The sequence below is a fragment of the Dendrobates tinctorius genome, unplaced genomic scaffold (genome assembly GCF_039654945.1).
Source record: "Dendrobates tinctorius isolate UK_male_01 unplaced genomic scaffold, ASM3965494v1 ptg000070l, whole genome shotgun sequence".
In the NCBI taxonomy this organism is placed as follows: Eukaryota; Metazoa; Chordata; class Amphibia; order Anura; family Dendrobatidae; genus Dendrobates; species Dendrobates tinctorius.
This window is the reverse complement of record NW_027361738.1, coordinates 57,628,225-57,653,121: the sequence shown is the minus strand read 5'-3', so window position 1 is coordinate 57,653,121 and position 24,897 is coordinate 57,628,225. Positions and strand designations below refer to the sequence as shown.

The following is a 24,897-nucleotide window of genomic DNA, read 5'->3' as shown; positions in this document are numbered from 1 at the left end:
ACGCAGGTTGGCTTCCTAAAGGACGATTGCTAAGTAATGGACATTTTGGATTTCTAAGTATCTACCACTGAGGGATAATTTATGGATCCTATTAATTTCAGGGGGGGATATTTCAGCTTTAATCTATTTGATATGGGCAGTATAGGGGTAATTAATGAAGAATGCCCCAACCACCACATGCCTCAACCCACATAGCCTAGTCCCTCCCTTAGTTCACACATCTGTTCCTAAATCCTTATCCAAATAGGCTTCAAATACTCTTTGATTGCCCTTCCTATTAATTTCAATGGAAAATCCCCATTGCAGATGATACAAAGAGTTTTTTTAAGAGTTTTTTGCAAAGTTTTTTTTTTATGAAATTTTGAAAATATCGCCTTGGGAAAAAAAAAAAAGACAAAACATTTCTTGAAGACGGATTCCTCATGGGATGCACTCTAAACCTGATGCTGTTAAGTCAAAGGTTTCAAAATACAGTGTTGAAAATAACTGTTTAAAAACCTATTCAATACCTCTTCAGGAAAAAGAAATAAAAGAAAACGGACAACAAAAATGAAGCGTTTGCTGAAGTGGATTTCTATTGCAAAAACGTGCTAATTTTTTCACTTCCTAAAATTAGCCTTTAGGGCATGACTCTTTTTGCTGTTTTTGAAGTGAAAAGTGAGTAGAAACTCCCAAGTATTTGAAGAGTTTTGTTTTTTTTTAGGAGGATTTGGAGAGTTTCCGTTCAGTTTCAGATCCAAAATCTCTTCAGAAAATGTAGTGTGCACATACCCTTAGAGACTAGACTAGATTTGTGAAGAATAATCATGAAAGGTCAAAATGCAAGTTTGCCATAGTATGTTTCCATTCCAGATCTTACAGAAATGATGCCAGACAGATCTTAAATCTAAGAAGTTCTTTTCCAGAGGAGAACTTCGATAAGCCAAACTATGAGCACCTGTAGACCTGATTATCAGAATACCGGTACTTAGGTATGGCATTTCGGACATAGGCATATTGTCACGTCACCGTCAGACTTGGGGCCTGCTGTTCCGCCCTCAGCCACTAGGAGGCGACGGACTGTCACACCGCCCTCGGGCTCGGGGCCTGCTGTCCGGGCCTCGGCCACCAGGAGGCGCTGGACTGACATGTCGCCGTCGAACTCGGGGCCTGCTGTTCCGCCCTCAGCCACTAGGAGGCGACGGACTGTCACGCCGCCCTCGGGCTCGGGGCCTGCTCTCCAGGCCTCGGCCACCAGGAGGCGCCGGACTGACATGTCGCCGTCGAACTCGGGGCCTGCTGTTCCGCCCTCAGCTACTAGGAGGCGCCGTGGCTCGCGCCTGAGTGATGGCGGTAACAGTGAAAGGGCTTCTGCGCAGACATCTAGTGGACGCAGACTCCACTCCTCTGTCAGTCATGAAGGGGTTGGTGCATCATCATCAGGTCTGATCCTGGGGGCGGTCCTGATGACATCATCAGTCCGGGAGCCTGTGAGGGATGACCTGATCCCTCAAATACCTTGGGACTGGGCTTGCAAGCCGCCGGATATATTCTTGGTTCCCCTGTGTGCTACTTAGTGATTGACTTCTGTTTGACTCTGACCTCAGCCTGGATTTCTGACCCTTCTATTACCTGATGACTTTGTACTTCTGCTACTCTCCTGGTTTGTGACCTTGGCTTGGATATTCTGACTCTGCTACTTCCTAACGATTCTGTACCTCTGCCGCCCTCCTGGTTTTTGACTCTGACCTTGGCCTGAAATTGACTCTGCTATTGCCTGCCGTTTTTCCTACTTCCCTCTGACGACCGTCCTGCTCTGGCCGCTGCTCATATTCAGACAGCTACCTCCTGGGCTCTGTTGTAAATCCAGATCCCTGTATAGGGGTAAAGGGTATCAGTGTTTCTCGGGGTGTTGCCTGGCTGCAGCCCAGACCCGCAGACGGACGTTACACATATCACTTGAGAGTAGTGTTGAGCGAACGTGCTCGGATAAGGTGTTATCGGGTGCTAACAGAGTAACTTCAGCGTGTGCGAATGATATGTTCGAGTCCCCGCTGCTGCATGTCTCATGACTGTTCGACAGACGCAACACAATGCAGGAATTGCCTGTTTGTTAGGCAATCCGTTCATGTCTTGCAGATGTCGAACAGCCACGAGACATGCAACCGCGAGGACTTGAACATATCATTCGCACACGCTGAAGATACTCTGTTAGCACCCGATAACACCTTATCCGAGCACGTTCGCTCAACATGACTTGGGAGATCTCTTTGCATATTACTATTGTTTTTTGCACTCACATATACAGTAAATGATGGAAAATAATTGGCAATGGAAATTTAGCTGGTTCTGTTATAGAAAAGGCAGGGTCAATATAGAAAAGAAAGAAGTCCATTTTAGCAGTGCAACCTCAGTCATTGTGGATTTCATTAATATGATTCGGAGTTGATTCAGTTCCTCACACCCCTGTTGCCATGCGAGCTTCAGCTATATAACACATCGGATTTCTATTATTCTGAGAACTAATTAACATGTAAGAACTCCGTCTACGTTCAGGGAAGGAAATGTTCTTGACTGTAATATATTGCTCTGCAGAGGTGAGAAATGTCATTAGCTGCTATAGACAGAAGTAATAAATGAATTTCTGGTTTGTTTCAGAAATCATATTTTGCAAGAAAGTGGGGTAAACTTTGGCAACAAAAATTAAGCTAAATCCCAAAGTGTACTGTAGAGCAATTGTGGCTTGCTGATTAGTCCTCCTCAGCTGTATTCCTTGCAGTTGTTCTCACAAGCTCCGCACACTTTTTATGGGTGTGTTAGTAAGTAGGCTTAAAAAAGTTACAATGTGACGTAAAATGGAATTTTTGGAAAAGTTTTGCAAAGTTTCTTAAAGTTATGAACAGCAAACCTGCTATACAGATAGGATGAAAAAAGCTTTGTCACTCAGCCAAGGTACTGGTTTATTATTATTCCACTGGATAGGGAAGAGCTGTAATATTTCTACCTCTGAAACCCAACTGATCGGCAGACCACATGACTTTAGCCGGGAGGAGTTAAATAGAGAGCAGGACGCGCCTGTGCCTTGTTGCTTTATCCTGGTCAATGACACCGACAAAGGCAGCTGAGCACAGAGAAGCGCTTGGTTTTCTTCAGGCATTTTTGGAGTCACAAGCTTAAAATGAAGGGTGAGGGTGCAGGTCGGCTGTATCATTCAGAACGTCCTGGCCGTGAACCAGGGAGAACCATTGGAGAATGTGTGTAAGAGGTTCCCATCTTGGCGATTAATTGGAGCCATAACGGTGGGAGCTACACTTATCTAACAACTATTATTACCTAATGGGCTCGTGCATACGACCTTAATAATCGGCTTGTGCCATTATCCACCATCCATTTTAATGGATAGCATTCCACCCCATGTTATTCAATGGCGCCGTGTGAATGCACATGTCTGATTTTTTTTACTCAGGCCAAGTCGGACAAAGGAAAAAATTGCAGCATGCGCAATTTGCTACCAATAATCAAATGAAAATTGTCCATTTATATCTATAGGTTCATACAAAACATCGGATTGTACTCAGATGACAACAGAGTGCAGTCTGATTTTCATGGACACGCTCAATCGGAGAGATGTTTCTTTCATTCTCCACATCCGAGAAAATCGGATCACATTCTGATCAGAGTCTGAGCAGATTGTGATTATCATAATCCAACCAATTTTTTTGGATGAGAGAAAATCGGTCGTGTGACCCTACCCATACAGTGTGAACAGGTGACAACTTGTTTAGGCTGTCATATTCCTTTAAGACCATGCTGTCTGTCAGGAGAAAGATGACTGGATCATGTTGGATTTCACCATGGATGCAAATCAACACCCCAGCAATACTTCTGGTCTTTGTTTTCAGGTGGCCAGAATATGACTACTACAACCAATCAATGGCGTAATTTACCTGCGACGCTAATACCATGGCTGCTCAGCAAAGGGAGCCGTGATGTCAATAGTAAGGCATGCGACCACTGTGGCCACTGATTGGTTGCAGGAGTCATGTAATCCACCGGAGCATGATTGGAAATAAGTGTAAATATAGTTTTGAGATTTTCAAGTTTTTTTTTATTTTACTAATAGATTTTTTTTTTGTGAAGCTGCATTTACAGCTAATAGAACAATGGGAACAATGGAAGACAGCCTAGAATCATAGACTGGTAGAGTTGGAAGGGCCCCCCTGCTCAACGCATGATTCAAAAAACCATCTCAGACAGGTGTCTGTCTAGCCTCTGCTTGAAGACTTCCATTGATGGAGAACTCATCACCTCTCGTGGCAGCCTGTTCCACTCATTGATCACCCTGTCAAAAAGTTTTTTCTAATATCTAATCTGTATCTTCTCCCTTTCAGTTTCATTCCATTGCTTCTCGTGTTTCCATGTGCAAATGAGAATAATGATGATCCCTCTACTCTGTGACATCCTTTAAGATATTTGTAAACAGCTATTAAGTCTCCTCTTAGCCTTCTTTTTTGCCAGATCCTTTAATATTTTCTTGTAGGACATACTTTGCAGTCTGCTCACCAACCTGGCAGCTTTTCTATGCACTTGCTACAGTTTTTCAATGTGTTTTTTAAAATGTGGTGCCAAGAACTGGACACAGTATTCCATATGAGGTCTGACCAATGAGGAGTAGAGGGGGATAATTAATTCAAGTGATCTAGACTCTATGCTTCTCTTAATATATCCTAGAACTGTGTTTGCCTTTTTTGCTGCTGCATCACACTATTGATTCATGTGCATTCTGTGATCAATTAGTATACCCAAGCCTTTTTCACACTTGCTGTTGCTTAGTTCTATTCCTCCCATTCTATAGATGTAATTTTCGTTTTTCTTGCTTAGATGTAGAATCTTGCATTTCTCCCTGTTAAATACCATTTTATTAGTCGCTGTTCAAGCTTATCTAGATCCTTCTGAATCCTTTTGCGGTTTTTCTCTAGTGTTAGCTATCCCTTCTAGCTTTGCATCATCTGCAAATTTGATTAATTTACCTTCAGTTCCCTTATGAATCATTGGAAAGTTCTAAATGATCTAGATATGTAACTAATATGTCCTCATAATAAATATGTGTTCTTCTACTCACACAACCGACCAAAAATAATGTTAAAAGTCCAAAATATGAACCAATCATCCAAATTGACATTTGCATTGTCACTTATTCACCCACGACTGTAAATAGACTTTATACGCAGATCCACAAGTCAGATTCATATCGATGGAATATTTGTACAACTTTCCTACTTTCACACAAAAGGCTTTCTGAGACTCTTAACAGCATAGAGTGGGAACAAAAATTCCCTATTGTTCTCTTGTGTGGTCAAAGTGTGAAAACTTGGTTTGTGAATGACGCCTTTTGTGTTCAGTGCGGAAAGCAAAATGCTTGCAAATCGAATGAAGGACAGTTGGTTGCACATTTCTGCTGGCAGAATCTAGTGGTGATACCAAACTGTTTTCTGTTGCAAAAACGAAAAACAAACTTATACAGTATACACAATTTATCATCTGTCCATTGGACTTGGGAATAACTCTTTAAATCACACAGACTTGATTTCAATCACTCACCTTCCGGAAATCCATCCCATATTTCCAAGTAATCATATCGACATGGTCGCCCAACTTGAGCATTAGTGTCTGGCTCCAATTCAAAGCTTTCAAATTCCATTAGGATCTCTGACATTTTTGGTGCAAAAATAATATATGTACATTGGGCATTATTGGGGTATTTCTCTGGGTATTTTGGGGACTTGATAACTCCGTTCGCTGATGTGAAGTTCTGGGAGCATTCCGGACCTGAAGAAAAAATATACATCATTAAAAAAAACCAAAAAAATACTCATCACTAAAAAAAAATTCCAAGATTTCATTTCATAGTTCTACAGGTCTCAGAGCTAATTGCAAGCAACAAGAGCTCTGTAGAAACATATCTCAGCAACTGTGCTTGTCAAATCTGAATTTCCATTTGTACGCAGCAATTTAGGCAGAAGGATTGTGACAAATATTAAGTCATGTGGGAACAATAAAAATCCAAGTTGTAAAAATTTTGACATATCCCCCGAGATATAATTATAGGTCCGTGAATCTTAAATCTTTAAAGCTACAGGTTGACAGCCATTTATTTCTGAATTACAAAGAAATCTCCGCACAAAGTGGGCGCGATGTGAAATTTGCAGAGGGAGCTTTTCCTCCATCTATGCTCTTGCAACATAGATCCTAACATTGCCAGATGTGACCTCTGCCTTTTAAAAAAGTTAATGTGAAAAGTAATTCTTGGTTGCAGCCAGGGTGAGTGAGTGTTTCTCAGAGATGTTGACACAGGTGGGGCAGTAAAGTATTCTGTATGGGCCGCTGGCTTGATAAACTGTGTGGTCATATGCGGTGTGGCCCATAGTCTCCGGACACCACTGTTCACATGCAAAGCGTTAGCAAACTGGCTGTATTAGCCATGGTCAAATAAGCTTTTCCTACATGAAACAGATAGGACAAATAACACAAATTATCCAAACATCCTTGTATTGGGAATAATTTGCCGTTCAGTTGTAAGACATATATTTGGTGTGAAAAGTTCTCGAAAGTTTCTCCACTTCCAAGACTCTGTGACTCATTAAGTTTATGGATAGTTCATCCTGCCATTTTGCTATTTTAAAATAAATTAATTCAAGTTTGAAAGATATTTTCTATATCATTAAAATCTATATGCTTTTTTTTTCCTATTAGTTGTGTAGATTTCCAGTAAAATAAAATAAACTATTATAAGATGGAAAACTCTGGGAAACTCATCAGTAACATTTTCATTATACTGGAAACTATACCACTGCTTTTCTATTTTTAGAGGTGCTGGTTAAATCTCTGAACCATGACTTCCAGAATGATGCCAAAACTGGTGAATGAGTAAGGAGATCTTTGGAACCCTTCTTCCAGAACTGGGGGTGCTATGAACCACCACCAATATGAAGTGGGAAGATAAGACTTACTTGGTAAGTGTGAAACCTAGGCTCAAATTGTGTTGTCTAAAGAGAACCTGCCAGCATGATACAGCAATGTAAGGTAAAGGCAGGACCATAATGGTCCCTTTTGTCACCGATTTGTGGCAGACCTTCCTCCTGTTTGAAATTATGCACCTTGCCGCTGAGGGTAACAAAGTGATAACAAATAAATTGTGATAGCCGGTGGTGGCGCATACACATATTGAGATCTTGGGTCAAAGACATCCTTTAGAAATCTAATTGAGCCAAGATCTAAAAGTGAACATGAGTCGTTACCAGGGTCATTTTATAAAGACCACCGGGACATCATTCTGTGCAAGTTTCACCACCGGCATCATTCTTTTTTTGAAAACTACCAAAAAATCAAGGATGGTGCCGCTGCAAAATATCAAACAGGAAGCAGGTCACTCACAGAGCAGTGACTTGCATTACAGACACCACAGGCACTGAAGGGGCCGGGGCAGGAGCTGAAAGCCCTACCTACAATTCAACCTCTGTGCACCTAAAGCTAATTACCCCAAAACTTTAAATGTGGATAAAAGAACAACTATAAAATAGATTTCTTCACTAAAGATATCAATTTAATCTATTTAACACCGTCATTATAGACATGCACTTACTTTACATTGCTAAATCATGCTACCAGGTTCTCTTTAATTTATATTTTCATAGATGGCTCCTTCCCCCTTATGATCACTCTGTATTTCAGGCATACCTAAAAATACTTGGTATAGTGAGTGCTTACTAATAGTGTCTGTACACCATTAATAATTGTTGGCTGAATGAGCCCCAACCACTTAATTGCGCGGCTCAGCTAAACATCCATGGACTTTCGATGGTGGAGAGTAAGCCATGGCCATTCACCTCTGGCGGCGTCTTATTTGTCATAAGAACAAAGGATTAGGAATACTGATATTCAACATGCTTTATCCCTTATTCTTCTGACATCATCTGTTGGGGGGGAGTTGTATATTCCCCCATATATCATATTCACATATGATAGTCTGCCTGTTCCACCAAAATCAGCAGTTTTTTACTGACTTTGCTTTATGTGTCATCTAATTCATGCTGCGTGAACCCCAGGCAGCTTTAATCAGAGTCCAGCTCCTGTATTCTAAACATCTATGTTTTTATTTGAAACACTACAGAATTTCATAAAAAAGAAAAATAGTTGAACGTGCAGATGCGACAGTTTGATGGGACCAAGAGGTGTGTGCCAACCATTTTTCTTCCTGCAGGTTCAGCTAAACTGACAGTTCTCTCCCTACTGACTACATTCACAGGATCATATTCTCCATCCGAGTGCTGTCCATGAAAAAAAACGACTGAACCAATGTTATTTAATTGGGCTATTCAGATGACTTTTTTTACATGGACTGTATGTCCATGTCAAAGAAACGCAGCATTCACTAATCTCGGATGAGACTTGCCTATTCAAGTCTATAGGTGCGCACAAGAAATCGGATTCCTTATAGATCAGTAGCACAGCATCAGATTTTTACGGAGATATTGCAATTCTTTAACATCTGAAACTGTATTTATTCTTGTAAATTTTAAGAACTGATGATATATGAGATTTTTATAAGCTCATGTGGAGCTAGCCTATGTGTGTGTAGAGACAGAGACCTTTCAGTCTAGATGAGTGGGTGTCGAGAAGTCAGTGGGGAACTACCTCTTGGACTAGTCAACTTTGACTATGTGTTTCTCACAAATGTTGACGCGTTTCAGACTAATGCTTGAATGTTGTAATGCTGGAGTTGATCAACGATTCACACTGGTTCGAGTACCATGAATGAACTGGTATGGGCAGCACGGTGGCTCAGTGGTTAGCGCTGCTGCTTTGCAGCGCTGGGGTCCATGATTTAAAGCCCACCAAGGACAACAACTGCAAGGAGTTTGTGTATTCTCCCCGAGCTTGCGTGGATTTCTTTCCACTTTCCAAATACATACTAATGGGGAATGTTGATTGCAAGCATCAACAGGGACAGTGATGATAATGTATGTAAAGAGCTGAAAAATATGATGGCACTATATAAGCAAAGCATAATAATATAACTGGTAAGTTTTCTTTAACTCTACCTCCAAGCTAATAATTCAAGGGTGCAAACTAATTAAAAAAGAACATTCAGAGTAATTCCAGAATCAATTAGAGGGATAATCATTGTGAGATTATACAGCACCCCTTCCGTTAAAGTGGGTACATTATCTAAAGAAAATTTCCAGGATAATTGACAAATCACATGTTTATTTTAGGGACTTCGCCTTCCTTAGTTCATATCACCACACAAACAATCCCAAATCCTTTAATTTCCCTGTAATATTTCCTAGAATCCTATTCTATATTGGATGTGACCTGCAGCGTATGCCCCTACTGAAGATGACTTATATGGAAAGGCATATTTCTCCAAACATGACCATTTCATCTCCTGAACCCTGACAAAGGTGCTCGGTGATTGACATATTCTTCTGCTTGTAGATCTCACTCCAGATGGCTGTGTTAATAAATATAGACTAGTTTATGAGACGGAAGTAAGGAACTGATTATTGGGTTGTAGCAACTGGATTAGAATATTTAATGCCAGTCAGCAGGCTTTGGTGCAATAACAAATGCAATCAGCACAACATAGATATAAAAGCGAGAAATAAAAGTGAGATTGTGAGGACCTGGGGAAGATTCAATTGATTTAGATGGTCCTGAGACAGGTATCATTACAGCACATGCTGCGGCTGTGAGTAGCTACCTTGATTTAACGAAGCTTTATGTTCCTCCGTTATATTTTTGTACACAGCGAAATGTCACTTTCTTCCACGCATCAAGTCAAATTACTTGTTTAGATGCACATCAAGACACAGCAGGTTTTTGATTATCCAATAGTGTCAGAACGAGTCCCCACGTTATCCTCTAAATCAAGCAATATTGCATTTTACAAGCCATTTTGCAGCAGTTCCAAATGCAAACAAGTCCTGGTCGAATGATCAACTTGTTCACATGGAAAGATGTTTTATCTCTCTTAATATTGTCATTGTATCTGTAGCGTAATCCCAGAAGGTTTTTTCAAATGTGGTCAACACAATTGTACGTGTTGCAAACATATAGAAAATGCTACCCAAATAACCCAATTTACATCTACAACTACTAAACAATCTTATAAAATCAATAACTTTATTAATTGCAACACTACATACATAGACCTACTTGCCTGCCCTGTAATATTCAGTATGCTGGCTGCACTACCAATCCTTTAAAGATTAGAATCAGACGTCACCTGTAGAGTTGAGCGAATTTTTCAATATTCGGTTTGGATTAAAATCGCCGGCGAATATTGTATTTGCAATATTCGCCGAACACAGCCGAACATCATTGGAGCCAATGGGGGGTAGAAATGAGCGAATATGTTCGGAAACGATCGTCAAACATAAATTCGGCACAAAATAGAGAATCAATATGGCACGAATATGGCAAATTCAGATTCGGCGACCGATTCCGAACATATTCGCTCAACTCTAGTCACCTGTCCGATGCCGCAAATAAATCACTTTTCAGATGCTCATCAGCTACAAAACACTTCTCAGTATACCATAATGGAGACACTTCGGCTTGTGTAGTCACACGCATAGAGAAAGTTTCTAAACCTTTGAGAGGTGTTGACCACCATAGGTAACTTCTTAATTGGGAGTCCTGATGGATACAAAGTATCTGGTGCAGACTAGGGCTTCATTAGGCATGAACGTAAAATATGATACCATAGGGTCTGAAACGCGTCTGCCAGAGTGAACTGTCCCCCCTGGGATTGTGACTATTATGCTGTTTGTGACAGATTTTTAAGATTTTTCCATAAAATTTGTTTTATGGTAATCCTGGAGCTGGACTTTTTCTACCTTGGATTCATCTTTCTGCACTGCTGATTTGTCCGGGCTTTGGATTCCGCGCTTCTCTTGGGTGAGCTGACTTATTTTACCTATAAGTACTATGTAAGGTACATGGAGCAAAATAACTTTGTAACAGGTCTACCTTTACAAGTGGCATGTGACTGCCACAGACAATTGGTAGCCATATGCTCTATTTAGGAGGCATAATCACTTAGAGGAGAGTAAGATGTCCGCAGTATGACACTTGCCCACTGTGGCCACTGACTGGTTGCTGAGGTCACATGTTGGCTACTTGTAAGCACATAACAGAAGTGCTTTTGGGCTGTCAGTGCTAGGTTGCTGTTGCAAAGAGGAGGTAAGAGCGTTACTTTTTTTTTGTTCTTTATATCATTTGCTGCTATTTTTTTCAGTAGTTGGATCATCCCTTGTACTGTGTATCTTAAAACATTGTAAGAAAGCTTGGCTGCTGCAGTTCCTTTTGTTTTAAGAGGTCACGTGGCATTTTTTATTGCCGGTCACCGTGCACCTCATTATCACCAAGGAGGCACAGATCTTAGATCTTAAAGGTACCGTCACATTTAGCGATGCATCAGCGATCCCAACAACGATACGACCCGGTCAGGATCACTGGTGCATCGCTAAATGGTCGCTAGTGAGCTGCCAAACAGGCAGATCTCACCAGCGACATAGCAGCGGTCGGCGGTCGTTACTTACCTGTCAGACGTGGCGATGAAGACGTCCTCCCGCCCGCGCCCACACGTCGCTTGTTGGCGCCAGCAGGAAGCAGCCGACGAGATACGGCCCAGGACGTTCTCGCACGATCAGCGATAACCAGCGGGGGAGCCGGTCGGAGGTAAGTATCACACATAGCGATATCGCTAGCAATATCGCTGCTGCGTCACAAAATCGGTGACGCTTTAGCGATATCGCTAGCGATCTCGCTTTGTGTGACGGGCCCTTAAAGCCCCCGTTACACACAGCGAGATCGCTTGCAATATCGCTGTAACGTCACTGGTTTTGTGACGTAGCAGCGATATTGCTAGCGATATCGCTATGTCTGATACTTACCTCCGACCGGCTCCCCCGCTGATTATCGCTGATCGCGTGAGAACGTCCTGGACCATTTCTCGTAGGGCGCTTCCTGCTGGGCTTCCTGTGGCGCCGACGAGCGACGCGTGGACGCGGGCGGGAGGACGTCAGGATCGCCTCGTCTGACAGGTAAGTAGCGACCCCCGACCCCTGCTATGTCGCTGGTGAGATCTGCCTGTGTGGCAGCTCACTAGCGACCACTTAGCGATGCACCAGCGATCCATATCGTTGTCGGGACCGCTGGTGCATCGCTTAGTGTAATGGTACCCTTAGAAGTAACAGATAACTCACTTAATTCCAGAGGCAAATGAAGATGTGAATTACATTAACAAATGATGTAATATTAAACCTTTATAAAAGAAACCATGCTGTTTTCTCTCTACAGGAACCTTCAGCTGAAAGAGAAATAGACTACTGGATTCTCAATATCAACGTGAAGTTGAACTGAACAGCTGTGCAAACAATACCCTAGACTGGAGAGACATGATGGGACGCACACTGGGCTTTCCGTGGGTTTTGGGCATGTTGAATAGAAAGGAAACTGACGAGCCTATAAAGCAAGGGCAGAACCTCAAGAAAAAAGTTACTAAAAACTTTTTAGAATTATTTACTTCTAATCTCACCACTCGAGTGACCACAAAATATGGTCAGGGTCCACATGTTAGGAATGGGGAAACATTTTTACCAGCCTTTCACAGCAATATGTAGTTATATAGAGTTATCTTCATTTTTATCCAGTGATATTGTAACATTTGGGGCACATGTTTGACTAAGGTCACATGTCTCTTGAAGCCAGGGACAACCACATTCAATTTTATCTGTACTCCTATGCCAAGTGGCTCACAGTCTAATTTTTTTTAAAGGGAATCTGTCAGTAGTTTCAAACCTCCTAAGCCATTTATATGGGCATGTAGGTCATGTGAAGCTGAATAAAATGATACCTTGATATCTGCGATCCGTAGTCTTATTGCTGAGAAATCCATGTTTTACTTAATATGTAAATGAACTGTTAAGATCTATGGGCCAGACATAGATCTCCCTGAGAATCAGCCTCTAGAGATTATTTTAAATGAATGGATATGTTAGTAGCGTGAGACATGTAGATCAGCAGAGCAGACTGTCAATCATTGCATGTCTCACACTGGTAACTCCTCCATTCATTTAAAATAAAGTCTGAAGGCAGATTCTCAGGGAGATCTATGCCCGGCCCATAGATCTTAATGGCTCATTTACATATTAAGGAAGATGATGATTTCTCTGGAATAAGACATCATATTACAGATATCAAGGTGTCATTTTATGCAACTTTCTATGACCTACATGCCAGCATAAATGACTTGGGAGACTAGATCCTATGGACAGATTCCCTTTAAGGCATAATTTAAAGTGTTGTCCAAACATACTCTGCCACCTGGTGCAATCAATACTGGGCAGTACACTTGCTAAAGCAATCATCCAGCACCCAGAGAGTATGGTTCACTTGTCTCATTTATTAAATGGGATTCATGCCCAATATTCCACAAATTTTCAATGATTGCATTGTACTTCCCTGCATGAACTAGCAATCCCCACACCCAATGTCAAATTTCCCTGAAGAGTATGCCTGGACACCCTTTTAAGTAGCAACATGCAAAGAAATTAATGGTGGATTGTCCTAGTTTGTAGAAATACTGCCTACTTATGCTTTGACACCACAATCAGCTTGGTTCTCGTCAACGTACTGTAGAAAAATGTATCTTTAGTCGTTAATATGAAGCTCTGTTCAATTTACCCAATAAAACTCATTTGAAAGGTAAATGAGTATGGCTTGGTATGGCCAAAAATGATAAAAGTGCAAAAAGATAAATAGATATGGGGTATTAGTTACTAATTTGGCCAAAATAGATAAGCTCACAACCCAATCATTTTTGCAGGATGCAGCTAGAACTCTTCATGTTGGCTTGGTTTTTCTGTGTGATGCATATGTACAGTGCTGAGCAGCCCGCCTGCTAATACTATGGGCGTCATTAATAGGCTGCTCGGACACTTTGCATCACACTTATCTGTGTGACTTATGTCTTATGCAAGCCTTATTTGTGTGCATTTTTTTCCACTAGGCAGCCAGACCATAATGGGTTACTGGCTGTTCTCATCAGTGGAATGCACCTGTGCTACCCCAGCCTTTATCAATGGAGGACTTCTGCATCCTGCCAGTGCATCAGTCAGGGTTTTTGGTGAGTTACCTTTCAAATGAGTTTTTTTGAATTTTGGAATTTTTTCCTTATGTGCGCTGTTCCAATTTACCCAATAAACTGCTTCCATGGTCCCAAAAGTACAAGGAACTATAAATGGGGGATAAGATTGACTTGGGAACTGACCTGCTTTAAAGATCTCATAACGAATTGAAAATCCAGCTCCATGTGTTTCATAGTCTGATACAAATCTGATGAATAGGGAAGGTCCGGTAGATACCACAGCCGATGGTGCGATTTTTCCACAATATTTGCCCAAAAGAAGACCATCTGCATTCTCCCCGCTGTAGACTTCTACATAATCGTATCTAAAGAAAGGAAGCAAATGGTTAATGTTATTCACATAGGTCTCCATGTATTTTTGAGACATTATGAATGCGAATTATCACCATGCATTTACAGTGGGGCAAAAAAGTATTTAGTCAGTCAGCAATAGTGCAAGTTCCACCACTTAAAAAGATGAGAGGCGTCTGTAATTTACATCATAGGTAGACCTCAACTATGGGAGACAAACTGAGAAAAAAAAATCCAGAAAATCACATTGTCTGTTTTTTTTTCATTTTATTTGCATATTATGGTGGAAAATAAGTATTTGGTCAGAAACAAGCAATCAAGATTTCTGGCTCTCACAGACCTGTAACTTCTTCTTTAAGAGTCTCCTCTTTCCTCCACTCATTACCTGTAGTAATGGCACCTGTTTAAACTTGTTATCAGTATAAAAAGACACCTGTGCACACCCTCAAACAGTCTGACTCCAAACTCCACTATGGTGAAGACCAAAGAGCTGTCAAAGGACACCAGAAACAAAATTGTAGCCCTGCACCAGGCTGGGAAGACTGAATCTGCAATAGCCAACCAGCTTGGAGTGAAGAAATCAACTGTGGGAGCAATAATTAGAAAATGGAAGACATACAAGACCACTGATAATCTCCCTCGATCTGGTGCTCCACGCAAAATCCGACCCCGTGGGGTCAGAATGATCACAAGAACGGTGAGCAAAAATCCCAGAACCACGCGGGGGGACCTAGTGAATGAACTGCAGAGAGCTGGGACCAATGTAACAAGGCCTACCATAAGTAACACACTACGCCACCATGGACTCAGATCCTACAGTGCCAGACGTGTCCCACTGTTTAAGCCTGTACATGTCCGGGCCCGTCTGAAGTTTGCTAGAGAGCATTTGGATGATCCAGAGGAGTTTTGGGAGAATGTCCTATGGTCTGATGAAACCAAACTGGAACTGTTTGGTAGAAACACAACTTGTTGTGTTTGGAGGAAAAAGAATACTGAGTTGCATCCATCAAACACCATACCTACTGTAAAGCATGGTGGTGGAAACATCATGCTTTGGGGCTGTTTCTCTGCAAAGGGGCCAGGACGACTGATCCGGGTACATGAAAGAATGAATGGGGCCATGTATCGTGAGATTTTGAGTGCAAACCTCCTTCCATCAGCAAGGGCATTGAAGATGAAACGTGGCTGGGTCTTTCAACATGACAATGATCCAAAGCACACCGCCAGGGCAACGAAGGAGTGGCTTCGTAAGAAGCATTTCAAGGTCCTGGAGTGGCCTAGCCAGTCTCCAGATCTCAACCCTATAGAAAACCTTTGGAGGGAGTTGAAAGTCCGTGTTGCCAAGCGAAAAGCCAAAAACATCACTGCTCTAGAGGAGATCTGCATGGAGGAATGTGCCAACATACCAACAACAGTGTGTGGCAACCTTGTGAAGACTTACAGAAAACGTTTGACCTCTGTCATTGCCAACAAAGGATATATCACAAAGTATTGAGATGAAATTTTGTTTCTGACCAAATACTTATTTTCCACCATAATATGCAAATAAAATGAAAAAAAAACAGACAATGTGATTTTCTGGATTTTTTTTTCTCAGTTTGTCTCCCATAGTTGAGGTCTACCTATGATGTAAATTACAGACGCCTCTCATCTTTTTAAGTGGTGGAACTTGCACTATTGCTGACTGACTAAATACTTTTTTGCCCCACTGTACATACTGAAATCATGGGTACTAGTGTTGAGCGTTCCGATACCGCAAGTATCGGGTATCGGCCGATATTCACAGTATCGGAATTCCGATACTGAGATCCGATACTTTTAGCATATCGAATACCGGAATCGGAAGTTCCCATAATGCTATGAGCCAGTTTGATTTGATTCAGCCAATGACAATCCTCAGAAGTGTGGGCACATCCTGTTAGGCATGTAGGCATGTTAACTAATGGCATGGCTGTGATTGGCTGCTGAAATGATGTCATGATGCACTATAAAAGCTGCCGCCGCCATTTTTGGTTCACTCTGCTGTGAACTCAGTTAGGGACAGGCTGCTGTTCAAGACTCTGAGGGACAGTTAGAGATAGCGATTTTCAAAATCATATTGTGCTTTACCCAGGCTACATAATAAACAACTGTAGCTTTCTTTTGCCTTGCAGCAGTGTTCACAGCTGTCTGCAAGGTCTGTGTGAGTGCAGCTCACGCTGTGTAGTGTGTCCTGCAGCCACGTCTGGTTGTAGGCCGCTCAGCGTGTGTCACTGCCTCATACATATTTTTCTTTTTTTGCTGCTCATTTTTCATTCTCCTATTAGTGTGCATCCATCTACATTGGTTGGTTGCAAACACTATAGGAGTAGACAGCGGAGCCTCTCTGCAGCCTTTCAGTGCTAGTGCCCAGTTTTCTGCACTGTTCACGGCTGTCTGAGAAGTCTCTGTGTGTGAGTGCAGATCACGCTGTAGTGTGCCCTGCAGCTACGTCTGGTTGTAGGCTGCTCAGCGTGCATCACTGCCTTACACATATTTTTCTTTTATTGCAGCTCATTTTTCATTCTCCTATTAGTGTGCATCCATCTACATTGGTTGGTTGCAAACACTATAGGAGTAGACAGCGGAGCCTTTCTGCAGCCTTTCAGTGCTAGTGCCCACTTATCTGCACTGTTCACGGCTGTCTGAGCGGTCTCTGTGTGTGAGTGCAGCTCACGCTGTAGTGTGTCCTGCAGCTATGTCTGGTTGTAGGCCTCTCAGCGTGCGTCACTGAATTAATACATATTTTTGTTTTATTGCAACTCATTTTTCATTCTCCTATTAGTGTGCATCCATCCGTATCCATCTACATTGGTTGGTTGCAAACACTATATAAGAGTAGATAGAGGAGCCTTTTTTCTGGCTTGTGCCCTTCAGCTGCAGCCAGATTAGTATTACCCTATTTTTTGGAGCCTCATCTTTTGCATTGTAGGGTTACCTTCCTGCATTGTAATAGCTCCAAAAAGTTTGTGATACTATCGCTTTCAAATCTTTGGTCACATCCTTTTTGTTTTTTTGAAAAAAAACCCAAAATAAAGTTCACCAAACACTCCATTTGACAGTTGTGTAGGCCACATTAGCTCATATTAAAGTGTAGTCCACACACACACTTTATAAAATTAGTGTTTCTTATACCTGTTAGCAGCTGTTCAGGAATAAGCACACTAAGCCCCCCCTTTGTACTTTTCTGCCTATATTTATCAGTCTACCAAGATGAAGAAGGCAGGGAGTAAGGACGTGTTCGTGGGCGTGGAGTTTCAGCAGGGAGAGGACGTGGGGATTCAGCAGGGAGAGGACGTGGGGATTCTGTGGCTGCTGCGGGCACCAGTGACTCAGCATCCCCCAGTTTTACCAGGCAACAGTCCTTTATGCGCAGCTTTGTAGGACCTCGATGTACCCCACTGCTGCGGGAGGAACAAATTGAAGCCGTTGTCAGATGGATGGCAGCTAACGCATCGACTTCAATGACTTCCACGTCCTCTCAGGGCCAGAGCACTGAAGAGCAACCATCTGTCTCTTCACCACCTGCCAAAGTGCCCAGGCAGTCATAGAGCCCTGGACAGGAGCCATCACAGTCTCTACTTCTGTTCTCTGAATCTGTTGGCTTGGAAAGAGGGGGCCAGCCAAGCAGCATTCAAGAATGTGAAGAAGAGGGAGTATGCAGTGATGCGCAACTGCTTTGTCCCTCTGAATCTGAAGAGGAGGGTGGGCCAGTGCCTATGGTCAGCACACCTCAGTATGCATCAGATGATGACGAGACTCAGGTGCCACTTTCTGGTGCATACGGTGCTGGCGAGACTACCCAGGAGAAGCAGGTGTTTGAAGAGGGGAGTGTAGATGATGAGGTCCTTGACCCATCATGGCGTGAGGAACAGAAAGGTGGTGGGAGCAGCTCTGAGGAAGAGATTCCCCGAACGGCCAAAACAGGAGGGAGAGGGAGGTGGCAGACTTGTTTGCCTGTAGCCTTCACTTCGGCACCCGTTAGGAGCATTCCTCTTCCAAAAGCCAAAACGGGCGCTCAAAAGACTTGCAGTGCGTGGTCCTTTTTTGACACAGTTGCAGATGACATTTGCTTTGTCAAATGCAAGCTGTGTCATCAAAAAGTCAAAAGAGGGAAAAGTGTCAGCAACCTCAATACCACAAATATGTGGAAACATGTGCGGACCAAGCACGTGGTGGAGTTACAAAGACACACTGAAGACGTAGGCCAACCTACAGCACCACCTACCACCTCTTCAGCTCGTGTTGTAGCTTCTTCCTCCAGCTCACACACAGCTGGTTCGGCTTCCTCACAGGATCGCCATGGAAGAATCTCTGGCACTGTTGTGCAGAGAACCAGTGACATTCCACCCACAACACCACGTTCCCATTCATCCTCACACTCCCAGGCCACTCTACAGCCATCAGTAGCACAGGCATGGGAGAAAAGGCGACCATACTCGGCAAACCATCCCCGAGCACAGGCTCTGAATGCTGGCATTGCCAAATTACTGGCCCTTGAAATGCTCTCATTCAGGCTGGTGGAGACTGACACCTTCCGGAACTTCATGGCATTGGCAGTCCCACAATACACCGTGCCCAGCCGCTTTTATTTCAGCACGCAAGCCGTCCTTGCCCTGCAAAAGCATGTGGAGGGAAAAATTAAACATGCGCTACTAAACGCCGTCAGTAGCAAGGTCCACCTGACCATCGATGTGTGGACCAGTACCCATGGACAGGGACGATACCTTTCCCTCACTGCCCATTGGGTCAATGTTGTGGAGCCAGGTACAGATCTTGAGAGTGGCGCTGTACGTGTTCTGCCAACTCCAAGGATTGCAGGAATCCAGTCTGTACACATTGACTCCTCCTCATACTCCAGTTCCTCAGAATCAGCGCTGCAGGAGCCTGTTACGACCGATATGAGCACAGCCGTCAACAGGCCATACTGAAATTAATTTCTTTGGGGAATCTAAGCCACACAGCGCAGGAGCTCTGGAATGCCATTAAGCAGGAGAGCGACGTGTGGTTTCTGCCAGCGAATCTCCAGCCAGGCTTGGTAGTGTGTGACAATGGCCAAAATCTGGTGGCAGCTCTGGGCCTAGGCAACCTCACTCACATCCCATGTCTGGCACATGTGCTCAGCTTGGTCATGCAGAGCTTTCTGAGGGACTACCGGATCTTGATGCACTGCTGCACAAGGTCCGCATAGAGTGCGCTCACTTGCGGCGTTCCAGCACGGCAAGATCGCGCATTGCAGCTCTGCAGCGCCGATTACGCCTTCCGGAACATCGCATCATATGTGACCTACCCACCAGGTGGAATTCAACGTTACATATGTTGGAGCGGTTGTGTGAGCAGCAGGCAGCAGTAATGGAGTACCAGCTGCATCAGGCACAAACAAGTCGCACTGTGCGCCAGTTACGCTTCAGCCCCACTGAGTGGGCCTCTATGAAGGACATCTGCCTCGTTTTGCGTGCCTTCGGTTATTCCACGCGGATGGCGAGTACAGATGATGCACTAGTCAGCATGACTGTCCCCCTTATCTGCCTGCTTCAAAAAACACTGCAAGCACTAAGGGAGGAGGTTTTGGAAGAGGTGGAGGATGAGGAGTCACAAATGCCATCTGCTTCTGGACAGTCTGCGCTACGTGATTCCTCACAAAGGCCTAGGCAGGGGACACTTTGTGAGGAGGATGAGGAGGAGTCAATGAAGGAGGAAGACATCTCATCTCTCCAGAGGAGGGAGGTACACAATGCTCTAATCAGTATGTAGAGCGAGGGTGGGGTGATGCAGAGCAGGCAGAGATGACGCCTCAAGCAGGGGACAGTGTTTCTTGGGCAGTTGGGAGTCTGCAGCACATGGTTGATTTCATGCTGCAGTCCCTGAGAAACGACCGCCGCATCACCCACATTCTCAACACGGCTGATTATTGGGTGTACACCATCCTAGATCCTCGCTACCGGGACAACTTACAAAGCCTCATAACACCGTTGGACCGGGAGCGTAAAATTCGGGACTACCAAGACACACTGGTGCAGTCCATCATGTTCTCCATTCCACCCGAGAGCAGTGCTGCTAGTGCTTTACAAAGCAGCTCTGTGCCTCGAGGCAGTGGAGGAAGCTCTGCACAAAGAGGGAGCAGAGGCAGCGCTTCAGCACAAGGCAAGACCGGTATGGCCCAAATGTGGCAAAGTTTTGTGTGCCCGCCACAAATGTCTACACCATCACAGACAGCTCCAGTCAGCAGGAGGCAACATTTCCATCAGATGGTGACAGACTACATGTCTTGCCCTGTAAAGTGTACTCCCAGACAGCTCTTCCCCCTTCAAGTTTTGGGTCTCTAAGGCCTCTTTCACACATCAGTTTTTTGCCTTCAGGCGCGATCCGGCTTTTTTTGGAAAAAACGGATCCGGCAAAATGCAATGCCGGATCCGGTTTTCCCCCATTGACTTGCATTAGCGCCGGATCGTGCCGGATGGCATTGCGTTTCATCCGTTTTTTGCCGGATCCGGCAACTTGTCTCATTCCGGCGTCTTGAAAAAACGTCTACTGTAACGTTTTTTGTCTCCGGCGAAAAAGCCGGAAGCGCCGGATCCGGCGCTTCCAGCTTTTTGCTACAATGAAAGTCTATGGGCGCCGGAATGCGCCGGATCCAGAAAAAGACGGATCCAGCAACCGGATCCGGTTTTTTTAAGTCTGCGCATGCTCAGATCCAATTGGCCAGCCTCCAGGAACAGAGACGGATCCAGCAAAAAAACGGATCCGTTTCTACAGTTCTCCAAAATTTATGCCGGATCCGTTTTTTCTAAAAAAAGCCGGATCATGCCTGACGGCAAAAAACTGATGTGTGAAAGTAGCCTAAGCTGGATACATGGCCAGAGCTTAGCCAGTATGCATTGGAGGTGCTGGCTTGCGCTGCTGCCAGTGTATTATCAGAACGCGTCTTTAGTGCCGCAGGTGGTGTACTAACAGACCGTTGCACGCGACTATCCTCCGATAACGTTGACCGGCTTACTTTTCTGAAAATGAACAAGGCCTGGATCTCGCCAGAATTTGCCAGTCCTCTTCCAGAATAAATAATTGGTTGGCAACAGTATCCAGGTCTCCTGTTGTGTTCATGTTTCTACCACCTGAACTGTAATCCCTGGGCTTCAACACAGCCAGTTACTAGTAGTGGGAATGTGGACAGAGCAGGAGATATTGCCGGACACACATCAGGGGATCAACTGACGTGACTGAGCCCCAGTAACACAGGAACAAGTATGGATTGTGCAGACGCCACTTCTGAGCAGCAACTGGCGGGGTTGGAGGCCAGGGGAAATACTAGAGTCAGTGGAGCCAGAGGCCTAAGTGGAGCACGGTTACAATCAGTATGTTATGATTGAGTCACCGAGGAGGAAAAAACAAAAATGCAAGCTCAGCCCAGAAAATCAGAGAGGTTGGAAACTAGTGGATTGCAGACCCCTAATCCTATCACACAACTAGCAGTAGCCGTGGAGAGTTCCTATGGAGATCCTAGACACCTCGTCACAGCCGGAGATCTAAATAAGCCTAAAGAGAGAAAAGGGAAAAACTGACTGCCCCAGAGCAGACCCCAAAGCAATAGGCAGCCCCCAACATATAATGACGGTGAAGCAAGATGAAAACACTAACACAGATAGAAAGATAGGATGAGCAAACGATGGGGCCCAAGCTAACTAAAAATGACAGGACAGAAAAGCTGCTGTCTGCAATCCGAGAAAACCCTGCTAAAAATATTACCAACACAACTGATAAGCAAAAAGGACCCTGAAGTCACTAGACTTCAAACCCTATATCAGCACTCAGAATATTCTGAAAGCAGAGCAAAAGAGAACACTGATCAAGGAATAAGAATCCAGCACACCCCCAGCCGGCTGAACTCCAAAACAAGGTAAACAAAACCAAAACTAATAAGTTCAATAGCAGAGCAAAAACTTATCTTTGGGAAGCAGGAATCAGACTGGTCTCCAAGAATCCAGCAGAGAAATCACCAGCCACTCAGAAGGGCGTCGGCTGCCTTATATCCAGTCTGAAGTTCCTGTTACCCAGTCACAATCCACCTGATCAGGTGTTTGGTTTCTTTCATCCAAATCAGCCTCACTACCTTCCTTCACCAGAAGAGGGAGATCCTTGGACACAAAAGGTGAATGAACAGATGAGCTCACAACAGTACCTCCCCCTTGAGGAGGGGTCACCGAACCCTCATCCAAGCCACCAGGCCGATCAGGATGAGCCCGATGAAAAGCACGCACCAATCTTTCGGCATGAATATCAGAGGCAGAGACCCAGGAATTATTCTCCTGACCATAACCCTTCCACTTAACCAAATACTGGAGTCTCCGTCTAGCCAGACGGGAATCCAGTATCTTCTCTACCTCATATTCCATGTTACCTTCAACCAACACAGGATAAGGAGGTGCCGCCATGGGAACCACTGGTTCAACAAACCTCTTCAACAAGGACTTATGAAACACATTATGAATCTTTAAATGTGACAGGAAGAGCCAACCGAAAAGAGACCGGATTAATAATCTCCGAAATCTTGTAAGGTCCAATAAATCTAGGTTTAAACTTTGGAGAAGCCACCTTCATAGAGATATTCTTTGATGACAACCAGACCATATCACCCACCTTAAACCGGGGACCAATGGTCCTATGCCGGTTAGAAAACCGCTGGGTCTTTTCCTGGGAAAGAGACAACTTATCCACCATTTGGTCCCAAATCTGCTGCATTCTTTCCACCACAGTGTCAACCCCTGGACAGGCAGAAGACTCCACCTGCCCTGAAGAAAATTGAAGATGAAACCCAAAGTTACAGAAAAAAGGGTGACATCAAAGTGGCAGAACTAGCTCCATTATTTAAAGCAAATTCAGCCAAGGGTAAAAATCAGACCCAATCATCCTAATCAGCAGATATAAAACATCTCAAATAAGCTTCCAAAGTCTGGTTTGTTCTCTCTGTCTGCCCATTGGTCTGAGGGTGAAATGCAGAGGAGAAGGACAACTGAATTCCCAAATTGGAACAAAAGGTCCTCCAGAATCTAGAGACAAACTGAACTCCTCTGTCCGATACAATGTTCTCAGGAATCCCGTGCAAGTGAACCACCTGTTGCAAAAACAAGGGCACCAACTCTGAGGAAGATGGCAACTTAGGGAGTGGTACAAGATGGACCATCTTAGAGAATCTATCACAAATCACCCAAATAACAGTCATCCTCTGAGAGACAGGCAGATCAGAAATAAAATCCATTGAAATATGGGTCCATGGCCTCCTGGGCACCGGCAAGGGAATCAACAACCCACTAGAACGAGAACAAGGCTTAGATCGGGAGCAAGTTCCACAGGACTGCACAAAATTTCTGACATCACGAGACAAGGCAGGCCACCAAAAAGACCAACTCACCAAATCTCTAGTACCAAAAATACCTGGATGACCAGCCAACACGGAGCAATGAACCTCAGACATCACTTTCCTCCTCCACTGGTCAGGAACATACAACCTACCACTGGGACAACGCTCAGGCTTATCCTCCTGAAACTTCTCCAGAGCATGTCTCAAATCGGGCGAGATGGCAGAAAGAACCACCCCCTCACCTAAGATGGTAGCAGGCTTGGTCACAATAGGAGAATCAGTCAAAAAACTCCTAGAGAGGGCATCAGCCTTAACGTTCTTAGTGCCCGGAAGAAAGGAGACCACAAAATCAAAACGCGTGAAAAACAAGGCCCACCTGGCCTGTCTCGGATTCAAGCGTTTAGCCGACACAAGGTAGATCAAATTCTTGTGGTCAGTGAGGACCACAACTTGATGTCTAGCTCCCTCCAACCAATGTCTCCACTCCTCAAATGCCCACTTCATGGCCAACAGTTCTCGATTTCCCACATCATAGTGGCGTTCCGAAGGCAGAACTTTCGGGAAAAGAAGGCACAGGGGTTCATTTTAGATGTTACAGAATCCTTTTGGGACAAAACAGCTCCTGCACCAGTCTCTGAAGCATCCACCTCAACCTGAAATGGAAGTGAGACATCAGGTTGTCGCAAAACCGGAGAAGTGAACCTCCGCTTCAGCTCCTGAAAAGAAGAAACAGCCTTTGGAGACCAATTCAGCAAATCAGCGCACTTCTTAGTCAAATCAGTCAATGGTTTGGCAATAACAGAAAAATTGGCTATAAACTTACGATAAAAATTAGCAAACCCCAAAAACTTCTGGAGAGCCTTCAAAGAAGTGGGCTGAACCCAATCATAAATGGCCTGTACCTTGGCCAGGTCCATTTCAATAGTTGACGGAGACAAAATAAATCCCAAAAATGAAATCCTCTGTACACCAAAAAGACATTTCGATCCCTTAACATACAGGGAGTTTTCCCTCAAAATCCGGAACACAGTCCGAACAT

The 24,897-nt window shown here is 44.0% G+C and overlaps 1 protein-coding gene across 1 annotated transcript in view; it reads right to left on the bottom strand.

Moving 5' to 3' along the window:
- NRP1 (neuropilin 1) overlaps positions 1–24,897 on the bottom strand; it is a 222,513-nt gene that overhangs the window by 105,479 nt on the left and 92,137 nt on the right. The window contains 2 exon segments of the mRNA XM_073581683.1: positions 5,581–5,808; positions 14,318–14,499. Of these exon segments, the coding sequence (XP_073437784.1) occupies positions 5,581–5,808; positions 14,318–14,499 (410 nt within the window).